At 36.2% G+C, this 12,752-nt stretch overlaps 1 protein-coding gene across 3 annotated transcripts; it reads right to left on the reverse strand.

The window, feature by feature from the left end:
• Nucleotides 1–856: 856 nt before the first annotated feature.
• On the reverse strand, nt 857–11,429 carry hnrnph3 (heterogeneous nuclear ribonucleoprotein H3 (2H9)). 3 transcript variants are annotated; one of them, XM_028443075.1, is made up of 11 exons: nt 11,313–11,429; nt 7,576–7,671; nt 7,286–7,441; nt 6,538–6,681; nt 5,768–5,906; nt 4,949–5,133; nt 4,690–4,785; nt 4,450–4,565; nt 4,095–4,230; nt 1,440–1,496; nt 857–1,152 (listed from the first exon to the last, which is right to left on the reverse strand). In XM_028443075.1, the coding sequence occupies exons 2-11, from the start codon at nt 7,661–7,663 to the stop codon at nt 1,088–1,090; spliced, it is 1,182 nt and encodes a 393-aa protein (XP_028298876.1). In that variant the 5' UTR covers nt 7,664–7,671; nt 11,313–11,429; the 3' UTR covers nt 857–1,087. The 3 variants fall into 3 exon arrangements, with proteins under 3 accessions (XP_028298876.1, XP_028298877.1, XP_028298875.1); XM_028443076.1 differs by having other exon boundaries at nt 7,576–7,668; nt 11,313–11,391; XM_028443074.1 differs by lacking the exon at nt 11,313–11,429 and adding an exon at nt 9,443–9,612.
• Between the last annotated feature and the right edge of the window lie 1,323 nt (nt 11,430–12,752).

Raw genomic sequence — 12,752 nt, forward strand, 5'->3', positions numbered from 1 at the left:
CCACAATCCAAATTGATTGGAGTTCCTAAATTCCCCATAGGAGTGAAATGTCTCTCTATTCAATTACAGAAGAACGAAACAAGCTAGAGAAAAATATTTCTTCTGATGAAATTAGAGACTTTAATCTTTCAAAATCTGATCAGAATTCAGATTGTCATGATACAAAATATTCTGTGGGTCTTTAAAAATCAGTCAAAATGCTCAAAAACAGCTGGCACTCGGGGGTAGAAATTCTGAAAATGGCTGGCACTGAATGGGTTAACTTAGCTGGGACAAAATATTCACAAACTATTACAGTTACACACCACTCTACCATGAAGACGTAACGTTAAAGGAGGTGGAATTTCTAACCCGTTGCATAATCATGGTTCAGTTTCAAAGCGTTGGCACCGCTCATACAGACTCCCTCTTTCCTTTAGAGATGAAATCAATCCAGAGAAAAGGCGAGGGACAAACTCTGGTTTCAAGCGGCGAACAATGATCCCCAAGACAAGGTTTAATCATATAAGTTGATCCTTCATTCCGTCGAATAGCCTGAACCCATTTTCGTCTAGCTTCACTGTTAACAGGGAAGGAGTGGAGCAATAGATGAGGCTGCTTTTGGGCATTACAACAGCTCGGTACACAACAAAAACTATTGCTCGTTGCTTGTTTACCCATTGCCCTGACCGCAAGTAGGTTTCCACAGTAAGTGCGTATTTCCAGTACCAAATACAGAAGTTGTGAGAAAGGTCTATAAACAGCTTTTAATTTCCTTTATATCCCATACCAGCATAAAACATACTTTTGTACTGCCTCACATACCTAACAATATATGTGTTAACCACAAATATCTGTTGTAATATTTAGCAAAAACTTTTTTTTTTTTTTTTTAAATCATAGAAAGTCTTCACAATGATCCACAGCTGTGAGCGTTTCCATCGGTTTAGTTCTTGGTGTAAAAATAATTGTGTGAAGTGAGCAACTGTTTCTGTTTAGGACACACTTTAGATCCGACTCTAGACAGAACCGATGAGGGACTTTCCTGCTTAGAAAGGCTTGTTATTTTAAAAGTGACCTGAAGAAACAATGGAGAGGGATGACATCATCAGTATGCGCCTCTAAGTCCACTGCTCCGGGAGCCTCCTCCAGAGTTACCATAGTAACTGCGGCCTGAAAAAAAAATGTTGACAAAAGAGTTGGTTATAACGGGAAATATTTTCCATGCAACAGTTCATTTATCTCAGTAAAGGCTTGAGGGTCATTTTTGTTTATCGGCAAGATGCAGCTAAAGAACACATTTATTTCTAAGAACAAATGTAAGCTATTCATAAACAGTAAAGCAAGCTGTTGATTAGAAATATACAAGTGTATATATGTTATGAGTCATCCGTTTCAATCGATGAAGCCTCAGAAATCTTAATTTAATTAAATTCCATCCACACTGACATACAACTCACCCATTTCAGCAGCTCCGCTGGATGTGGAGTTCAGAAACAGCTCGATGTAGCGATGCTCTGCAGAGAGAAACAGGCCATCAACGCTTCTGAACAACATGAATAACTAACATATACTGTAGATTCATAGCATTTTTCTTTGATTATTATGGTTTTCCTGTAGATGGAATAAATGGATCAACGAGTGAACATTTCTCCTCAGCGCTTTCTTTGAGAATCATAATTGTGATGGTGAGAGCAACACAATCAATAAATGTGTTCCAAGAAGAGAAACAGTAGGTGATGTGGTGACATTTGGCCAAAGCTCAATGATGCAGGTGAGTCTATGAGAGATTTAATTATGCAAATTACTTAACAGCTTTGAAAGACAAAACCATTTTGGAAATACTAACCCGAATTTATCAATTTTTGTTATTCTATCATAACAAGTCCACTTTATAGGTCTGTTTTTAAGGAACAATGTCAGTGCAAAAGGAGGAAATGACATTGGAAAATGTATGTGAGACGTGGGTGAGGGTTTTTTCTTCACACATTTAAGTATCAAAGGAAACTGGTGTGTTTTGGTGTGGCTTATTTACACTGAAATGACAATTACATCTTCTTGTGAACTTTTTATTGAACAAATTTAATAAAAAACAGTCATTTATGTAAACAAACAAAAGTCTCATGTGTTGTGCATTAAAGGTACTGTATGTAGTTTGCACTATTACTGGCTTAAGAAAGTCAATACAATTAAAATCCAACTTTATTTGGCAGAATCTTACCTGCCTGTGACACACATACAGTAGCTCCTAAGCAGTGATTATTCATGCAATCCATCTGCTGAGGTTTAGGTAGACAGTACAAACTATTTGCATTATGTATGACTAGTTATTTTTGCACTGACTTTCATTTAAACTAATGTGTGGTGCTATTTTTTTGTTTGTGAATTTTGTTATTAAAAAAAAAAAAAGATAGGGCCCAAACAGGCTGGATTTCACCTAAGAAACTGGCAACCCAAATGAGAGACTCATTCTGCTCTCTGATTGGTTAATCTGCTTGAGAAATATAAACATAAATAATGTGGACATCAAGTCCATTGTATTTTTAATTAAGAATAAATCCAAAAGATGTAGAGGCCTTCTTCTGAAAACAGAGTCCATGCTGACATGCTAGGTTAGCTTGAATAAACTGTTTAATAAAATTAGACCCGCTCCACTGCAGACCCCACTTCTCAGATCAACTCGAGCGCGTCAATTGGCTGTTAATTGTCACGCTGATACCTGCTGAATATGGCCCTACTGAAGCCTGCTAAATTCAATTCGGTCCTGAATAGGAGTTGCATCCCGAATGCTTGCACCAAGTATCAAAATTTTTTTTTTCCCCCAAAACCTTTTCTGCTTTTTCACTAAAATGTGCAGGTAGGTCTTCACAGAAATGTTGTCACTGTTTGTTGAAGGAACCAATACATTGTTTATTGGAATATTGCACTATAATGGTGTCACTGGTAAGAAAGCATTATTGGAGATACTTATTCGTTTACATTGGTATGTTGACACTTTTTTACAGAAATGTTGCACTAAAATAGTGTCACTGTTCATAGGACACTTTTTAAATGTATTATTTTTCAGAGATATAAAATAAAAATTGTATTCTTTCACTTAATCTTTTTTTTTCATGTTATATCATAAATTTTCGTAGATTGATTTCTGACCAATCGATAATCGCAGTATCGTCATATCGTGAGATAATCATTATCGTGAGCTTTGTATTGTGTATCGTATCTTGAGGTATCCAGAGGTTCCCACTCCTAGTCCCGAACAAGGCCTGCACATCATGGAATTATTACCTTCAATGATTTAGTAGCCTAATAAGCCTAATAAAATAATGTGTGCTTTGTTTAGTGTTAAATAGCATACTTTTAGTCCACCAGCTTGTTCCCAGCCGCTCCTTTCACTCTTCCCTTTGTCTTTCTTTTTCCATTATCCTCTTCAAAAGTTCCATACACGACGCACCCACTATGTAATAGTCCTGTCTTAGCGTATTTGACCAAATTTGCCCGTTCTTTTCTCTGTGCGGGAGCGCAAAACAATTATCTGTGGCTGAGCTCTGCTGAGCTGCGCACTCAGTCGTGTGACCAAGCAAAGTCTCAGGCTTCTTTACATGAATGATAACACAGGGAAGAGCCATCATTTATTATATATATATATAGGGTCCTATGTCATGAGTTATGTTCCACATTTCATGTATTCAATGGTTTACAGATGTTGTGGTTTTCTATGGCCGTGAAGGCAACATTGTTACTCTGCTAATGTTCGTCTTTGTTTACATGTGTTCTGCGTGTTGATTGGCTGGGAGGCTGGTGAAAGGCGGGCATAAGCGGGAAAAATTTTGTTCCCATGGGTGTTGAGCGAGGTAAATGTCGGAGTAAGAACAATCTGTTTGTGGCGATATTGTTTATTTTGGCTTCGACTACGGCCTACAGTACTCGGGTTGTAACAACTTCCATTAAAGGCTGATGAACCTTTGATACGGCTCGAATCACGTCATTACAATATTTATATATATTTTGTGCAAGAGTTGAAGAAAATTTTCCTTCAAATTCCTTAACTGACAGAAAACTTTAAACCCTGGTCTACAGCCAAAGTATTGGTGCTGAGAGAAAAAAGGAGAACATACGCATGTGATTCTTGTCTTTGGACATGGCTGCCACAGCATCTTCATGAGAGCGAAACTCCACGTCGGCCTCTCCAGTTGGTTTGCCATTTGAAGAAACATCAATGTGAACCCTCATTGGATTCAGAGGTGAAAAAAACTGCAAAGGGGAAAAGAAAAACGTATTTCTCGTCCTTATTTCATAGTTTTAAGTTTGTAAAACTTTGCTATGATAACCTGAGTAAACGTAGTCTAACTTTTCACACTAAAGCTGATGTTAAAATAGAAATGAAGCTGATAAAATAATGTATTTAATATTGATTAGAATATATTATGGTAAATATTGTATAACTCCTGATGAGTGGGTGTGTGTACTTACTCTAGCCACGTCTCCCTCTGTTGCACGGAAAGGTAATCCTCTCATATGGACAAAGTGACCGCTGTGAAACCCTGAGCCTGAATCACTTTGACCGCCGTAGCCATGACCTCCCATCCCTGGTTAAAATATACAAACATTCAGCTCTATTTAAAACAGTGGACCATTACAAGGAAACACATTCAAATGGCAAGGTTGTAGAAACACTGAGGGTGTGCATGTGTGTGTGTGTGTGTGTGTGACCTCTTCCTCCTCTCTCTCCTCTTATTCGCTCATCAAACATGCCATCTCCAAAGCTGTAGTTGTTGAATCCGTTATAGTTGTCATAGTTACCATAACCTGCAGAGGGACGGAAAAGAGAAAAGCTTTGACACAAACAAAAACTACATGTATACCAGCAAATACGATCAATCACAAGAAACAGCCAATCAGCTGTGCACACACTTTTTTTGGTTTTGTTTCATTTGTTTCCATGAAGAGTTGTTCAGTAAAAGTTACGTACCGCCTCCATAACCACCACCACCTCTCATGGTGTCCATCAGACCCACTCCACGACCAGGCCCGGGGCCAAGCAGCGCTGGCCTGGGTCTGTCATAGGGCCCGGGTCTCTGGGCTCCCATCCCCCGACGGGGTACCTCATAGTAGGCCTTTACCTCTTTACGACTGCTCTTAAAAATCTCTATGTACCTGCAATTTGAGAGGCCCGCCGGATGAAGAGGGGCACGAGATGGGATTAACTGGTGGAAGTGGCTCAGCTCAGATTTCAGACATATTTAAATTTAAGGGAGAGAAAAGAGAATTACAAAACAACCGTGGCAACAATAACAGCTTCACCAGTGTCACTCTCACCTTTAAAAACCTAAACTGAAATGACAGGTTATTGAAAAAGTTTTGATAGTAACTCTACAAATAAACCCCTTTGTCAATTACAAAAAACATTGTATTTCATTTGAAATGTCTGCATATAACTAATCTCCCCACATGTCTATCTTTAAATGATCATCAAAAAAACTAACATGGAATGTTCACACCAACTGAAGCTAGATTGAATAAAGATAACATACATAAACAAATATAAACTCTAAATCAACATGTAGGTGAAGTGATGATTCCCTTAAAACCCTCCCATTACCAATACATGTCCCACTTATGTCAATAATCCAGAAATCACAAATTATCAAGGGTTCCCCCCCGGGCTTATCATTTCCCCAGAGCGGACCCATTCCAATATTACCATTGACTAACACATCACCCCCAAATTAACACTGTGTGCAATGGAAGCCCAGCCCAGTCCAGCCCGTCCCTTTCCCGTCTGTCCCACCTGTGCCCTATTCTTTCCTTGTGTTTCCCCAGAGCCTTTTCTGCTATCTCCTTTGAGGCAAACTGCACGAAGGCTTCCCCTGTGCTCCTCCCCTGGTAGTCCACTGGCAGAGAAATCCCATTTGGCACGATTCTCAACCCTTTAACCCAAGCACACATAAATACATTGGTCGGTAGATAGACTGATAGGATGGATAGAACAACACCCACTGCATCAGTGGAAGCTTTAAGGATTATCATCATCTCAGAAAGGCAAATAGACAAAAGTATCACATAACACTGTGTTAATACGGGATACTGTAGATTACATAATTGAATAGACTGCTGTGTGCTCAAAAATGAAAAAAAAAAATAGCCCAGTTTAAGCATTAAAAGCATTAGATTTCTCATAGTTAAATGTTGTTTTCTTAATTCAAAATCAAAACGTATGTATAGCATTTACACTCATCATTTTTAAAGTATTTTTATTTATTGGGACAGAGGCCAGTTCCTTATAAGAGGGATGCTACACAAAGACTTAACATAAACAGTGAAAGTTGGCTTTTGACAATGGCATATTAGTATACAACATGGATGTACAACAGTGCACATAAGTAAAGCTGTAACAGACAGAGGCAGGAGTAACTAAAAAAACAGTGAATATGTTGCATCACACTAAGGTTCCGAGTATCTGTTTATGTCTAAATATTGTCCCTTTGAGAATGTGGTTATCATTCATTTATTACCACTATATGTTGTACAGTGACAGGAATAAGTTAAATCCTCACGTACCTGAGAAGAACTGAACTATTTCCTCCTTGCTGCAGCCAAAGGGCAGACCTCGAAGTCGTAATGTGCAGCCACTTGTGTTCTCAAAGTCTGCAGGACCACTACGTCTCACCATCCAGTCCATCTCACTGCAGTTTGACTTGAACACTGATACAAACAAATAAAAACAAAACAACTAAAATGTTATTTCAAAAGTAAGCAAAACATAACAAACTAGGACTGCAGTAAATGATTGTTTTCACAATATGTTAAGGTTTCATTTATTCAGATAACTTTTTTCAGGTAATTTACTTTGAAACTTTAATCTCTACGAGTTTCGACTTCCTACTGTCAGTCTTCCTCAGATTTCATCTGTGATTGCTTTGATGCATCCTTACGAGTTCTCTCAGGCTGGCCACACCCAGAAATAACTCACAAGGACACATCAATGCAATCAGTAGATGCTTTGATGCTTTTCTGAAGAAAAAACTCACAAGGACACATCAAAGGAATCACTTTATGCCTCTGAGGATGACTGACAGTTGGCAGTCAAAACGTGTAAGGAGATTAAATAAACTGAGAAAAAAAACAGATTTTTTTTCTTTTTTATCTCATTATTGGTATCGATTTTTAAGTATTTTATTAATATTTATATTTTTTAGTTAACTTTATTGTTTGTCATATGTCAACAATAAGTCATTTGAGAAAAAAAAAAACCCTGTAATTTACAGAAGACAATTATTTCTCTGTTGTAACGATTTACATTCTTTACCTTCTATGTATCTGTGTCCCATGAATTTACGGTCCTTTGCGAGGGCTAATTTAAAATCCTCAGCCGTTTTCAGCTCCATAAAGGCCTCTCCACTAGGACGACCTTCTTTGGAGTAGGTGAGGCACACCCCGCTTTCCTTTCCCACAATGTCGCAGTCTATCAAAAGGAGAAAATACATCACAGTTAAAAAAAATTTGAAATTTCTGTTGAACAAGCAGACTTTTACTAAAGCTTCATAATACCGCAGACACTGTTGAAACAAGAAATCTGTGCCACATGCATGTTCTCACCTGAGAAGAAGCTAGCTACTTCCTCCTGTGTGCAGGACCAGGGCAGTCCTCTGACCCGCACCACATAACCATCTTCACTCACAGACATTCTAACTGCTGATAAAAGCACAACACATTCAAATTCATTACAATCACATGTGCAGAATACATAACATTGGCAGAATATAAAACAAACATTAAAAAAAACTAGTGAGACAGCCTTAACAGGGCTGGTGTAAGTGTCCTGGATAGACAGAAAGGATACAATCCATGAAAAACGTTTCCCTTCTAATTCTGGTATTTTAGTTTTTTAGTTTAGTTTGGAGAATTGAGTATAGAGCTCGACCGATATATATATATATATATATATATATATATATATATATATATATATATATATATATATATATATATACCGAGCCGATATATGGACTTTTTTCTATATATATATATATAATATTTAGCACTGTAGAGTTGCCATTAAAGAAAAAAATAAAAAACATTAAAAAAAAAACATCCATTTGGATGCATGAATATTCAACAAAAAAGGAATAATAATAGCATGTGCATATGAGAATACAAATAAAAAGCCGATACAATAGGATAAGTATATAATATAATAGCGCCTGATCAAATATCCTTATCCTATACTATCCTTAATAGGATGAGGATTTTTTTTTTACTTGGTTGGTTATATTTAAAGTTCAATAAATGTTGAAGAGTTCTATTGGTGTATTTAATTTAATTTCTAATATATACATATATATCATATGAGTGTTTTGAAATTTTTTTAAATCGGTATCTGAACTGGCTTTTGAATCGACCTCTAATTGAGTATTACTGCACCCTGTGTGGAATAAATATATTTTATATAATTATTTAGCAGTGGTTGACAGAAGAGTTGGATAATATTGGTCCTCTGGAGTCATTTATAACTAGTTACACTAAATGTTGTGCAGCAAATGTGTCTAATTTCTTTAAAGGAGCATAGGGGAGGATTTGAGAAAAAAATAAAAATTCATTTTCAGGTTGTTTTTTTTAATGCTAATGGGTGACAAAGCGCTCTGAACCAAAGAGAATGAGCCCACACACATTTCTAGTTTACCTATTGCCTTGAAAAGATTGTGTGATATATTTTGTTCTGATTTTCAGAGTCTGATTTTCAGCTGTGCTCCATGATAAACAGTTGAAGCTGCAGTTACACTAACCACTGTGGTGTCACTATTAGGAGTGTGGCAATATCGCAATATTATTTCGCATGATCGATTATCAATATGCTCGCGCTAAGTATATTTAAAATATATATATATATATTTTTATTTATTTAAGATTTATTTTATTATTTTCAAAACCCTTTCTGTTTCATCCGTTAAACAGGCGAATTACACATACAAAGTGACGAATTTTGACCAGTGACATAGAAAACCAAGAGTCCCACAGTTGTAGATAAAGTCCAGCTGTAAGTAGCCACGATCCATTGATACAACATTTCAGATTACGCAGAACTCAATTAAAACCATGACTGTAGGGGGCGCCAACGACATAAATCATTCTATTCTAGCAACCATTTAGTGTCTAAAAATGTACGAGGCCTTCGCGAGTTAACACAGCGAAATAACTTCCTGCTTCAAATGGCTGTGAAAACCAATCATGGTTAGAGGCTAACGTCACCATAGCTATCTAAATTGCACTAAATGCGGTAACATTACACCATAAACAATCTCCAAATATGCTTTCTTGCTAAATTTATAGAGCTGTCATTTTGGGCATGAATGCTAACCTGTCTGGGCACCCAGCGCCACGCATTTGAAAGGCTAGCAGTTAGCAGGCTAATGCTAAGAATAGGACACAGACAGCGGTCAAACATAAACAGCTAACCAATCCCTACCTAAACCCAGCTACGGAACTATGTCCGCGCACAGTAGAGTCTCAGTAGTCTGTTATCAATAATAGAAACGGGAGAAACTCTCTCACAACCACGACTCGGTCCCGCTCGGATCCGCTACAGTCCTCAGGCTAGGCTAAGGCTACAGCTAGCACTGCCAAATCCCGCTCTGGTATGTTATCGCGAGAGTAGTGATGTGACGTTCCATATCTCTTCATTATTGTGGCATTTAGCAAAATGAAATAATGTTGGTAATCCTAACTCACCTGAAACATTAGAGGTTTAGTCTGATTTAACTTTAGACAGTGAGAAATAAAGTGTTTTGTGTCTTTTTGCACAGTGTATGTAAACTTCTGGTTTCAACTGTATATGTGTATAATATATGAGTAGCTTATAGATACATTGGTTATACTGGTTTTCAGAGGGGTAGGATTAAATAAGTCAGACTTCATCCTACTCCTTTTTTGAACATGTAAAAGTTTTATTGAAATTTTACTTTGTGTTTTTGACTTGTTTTGGAAACTAACTTGTTTTGTGTGTTGTTTCAGAATCAGAATCAACTTTATTGGTCATGTAATGTATGTTATACACACGAGGAATTTGACTTGGTGAACTGTTCTCTCTCTGACAATGTAAACATTAAATAACAATCAACTAGAAAAAAAATATATAAACAGTAGTTAAAGACTAATATGTGCAAAACTGAATATAACAAGATATTAATAATAATAATAATAATAATAATTTTTGTTTTTTCATGGTCAAAAATACATTTATCACATTAAATCAAGTGTTTATTGTGTGCCAGGAAGTTGAGGTACTTATAACAAAAAGTTACACAATCATTTTCACTGCCCATACCCCGCTATAATTTTTTTTTCTTCTATTTTTCATAATGCCAGCATTTTTCATTCAAATAATAAGACATACTAAGAATAAGACATGCATACTTCTTTATTTTGCTGACAGTTTATTTCACAGACTTTTTTTTTTTTTTTTTTTTTTTTTTGCATAGTATACATTGTGTGTCTAGGAAAAGCTTCATGAAGCTTCATCTGCTCATCACTAGCTCATAGGTTAGACCAGGGGTCACCAACCTTTCTGAAACTGTGAGTTGCTTCAAAGCTAGTGAATAATCCCAAGGGCTACCAGTTTAATATACATTTTTTGAATTATAAATATTCACAGTTTCACTTTAATTAAAAGGTAAGACAATGTTTTTCAACCTTTGGGTCGTAACTCCATGTGGGGGTCACCTGGAATTAAAATGGGGTCCCCTGAAATGTTTAGTAATTGATTAAAATTATATATATATATATATATATATATCTTATTATTTTTTGAATACATCACACACAATATCAGATAACTGTACTCTATACTTGTTCTCAAGTATAAATCTACTGTAAATAATCTTTTTAATCGTTTTTTGTAACAATTTTGTAATATTTTACAAAAATCCAAAACAAAACAAATCTTATCACAATCTGCAGCTTCTTTAACACAATACTATCTGCAACACTTGCATTTGTCCCAATGTTTAAATGAAAATAAACATTTAAAGATGGTTAATTTAATACAAAAACTTTTCAAGTGCAGCAGTATTTCACTCTACTAAGGCTCTGACTATACATCTATCACCTGTATGTATCTTTGTAAGTTTGAAGCCTGATTTTAGATTATAGACAAAGCTCATGGGTTACTAGTGCCCCTGTTAGAACTGGTCTGAGGGTACCTGTCGTGGTCCATGCGAGCTCCCTGGGGCCCGCGGGCACCGTGTTGGTCACTGAAACCACTCGGACGTAATAGCTTTATTGTAAAACATTGCTAATATAAATAAGATGTATGTGAAATTGAAAAAGAAATGCAATACCTTTGTAAGGTAGGTTAATCCAGTCACGTGATACAGTCTGAATGAGAGACAGAACAGAGATCTCAGCTGGTGGCCTACCAGTACCTGCACATTAGTGGTCAAACAAGAGGGCGTGGGAATGAGAAGGCATTTCACATTTCATTTACTGCGATGACTCAGTAAATGAACACCAGTGTTGAACTTTAAACCTGATCAATGTTAACGCTAAATGGGACAGGTTTGGGAGCTCTCACCAGAGGTTTGAAACCTTGGCACCCACACATTACTTTATGAGTTATTTGGTGTCAAATGACAAGAGTTAAGATAAGTTATTTATTAGTGATATACACATAGGATGGATGCACGTGTAACCGTGGACACAACAGCTCGGTTTTATAGGTTGTAACAGAACAAGGTTAAAGTCCACATTGACAACATCAAACAGTAACAGGACAGGCTGTTGAAACCTGAAACCTGTTAAACACTGGCTAAGGCAGTGGTTCTCAAACTTTTTTGGGCGTTCCCCACTTTGAACCAAAATGAACTTTCAACCCCCACTTGCTTTGAACTAACAGGGAACAAACAACATCATCATTTCATAATAAATCAAAACGTAAAGTAATAATCACCTGCATAAAAAAACAAATGTAAAAGTGTAGCAGTCCAAATTACTGGAAATAATGAAACCTTGTTTGCAATCGGTGACAAAAAGCTTAAAAAGGACATTTTAACTTATAAAATTTTATGCCAGCTTTTTAAAGTGTGTATATTATTCCACTTCATGTGGATTACATGCCGATGTAAATAATTATTTTTGCACTTTAACTCCAAGTAACATTTTGTTCCCTAGTCACATATCTAATGCAGTCTGATAATGTCATCATTTCTGCTACATTTTTAGGCTTCTCATTATGACTTTCTTTGTGCGCAGGGGATTTGGTTAGTGTTAATGATCTTTATTGTCAATAAAGAAAGGCATTTAAAGTCCTTGTGGCATGATAAACCAAGTTACTTCTAATAGAAAATAGAGAACCCAACGATGCCTTTGATATATGACATGTATGGTCAAATGTTTGTAGTAAAAAGAGTCAAAATGAATCCCAGATGAAACGCACAGTTTTTGGAAACACATTTTGGCATGAAATTGAACATCTCCTCCTGTTTGTCACACCCCACCTGTCATGTATGGAGATAGGTTTGTGTCGTTATTATTCAATCAAAAATATTTTCAGTCAGGAAAAAAAACTTTACAATCAGAAAAAAGTTTACTTCAATCAAAAATAAATATTTTCAATCAAAAAAAAGTGTTTAAATGCAATTATTTGGGTCTCAAATATTTTTTTTGCATATGAACACTTTTTTCTTTGATTGAAAACATTTATTTTTGATTTAAATTAACTTTTTTTCTGATTGAAAAGGTTTTTTTTTCTGATTGAAAATATTTTTTTTTTCTGACAAATG

The sequence above is a fragment of the Gouania willdenowi genome, chromosome 3 (genome assembly GCF_900634775.1).
Source record: "Gouania willdenowi chromosome 3, fGouWil2.1, whole genome shotgun sequence".
NCBI classification, from domain to species: Eukaryota; Metazoa; Chordata; class Actinopteri; order Blenniiformes; family Gobiesocidae; genus Gouania; species Gouania willdenowi.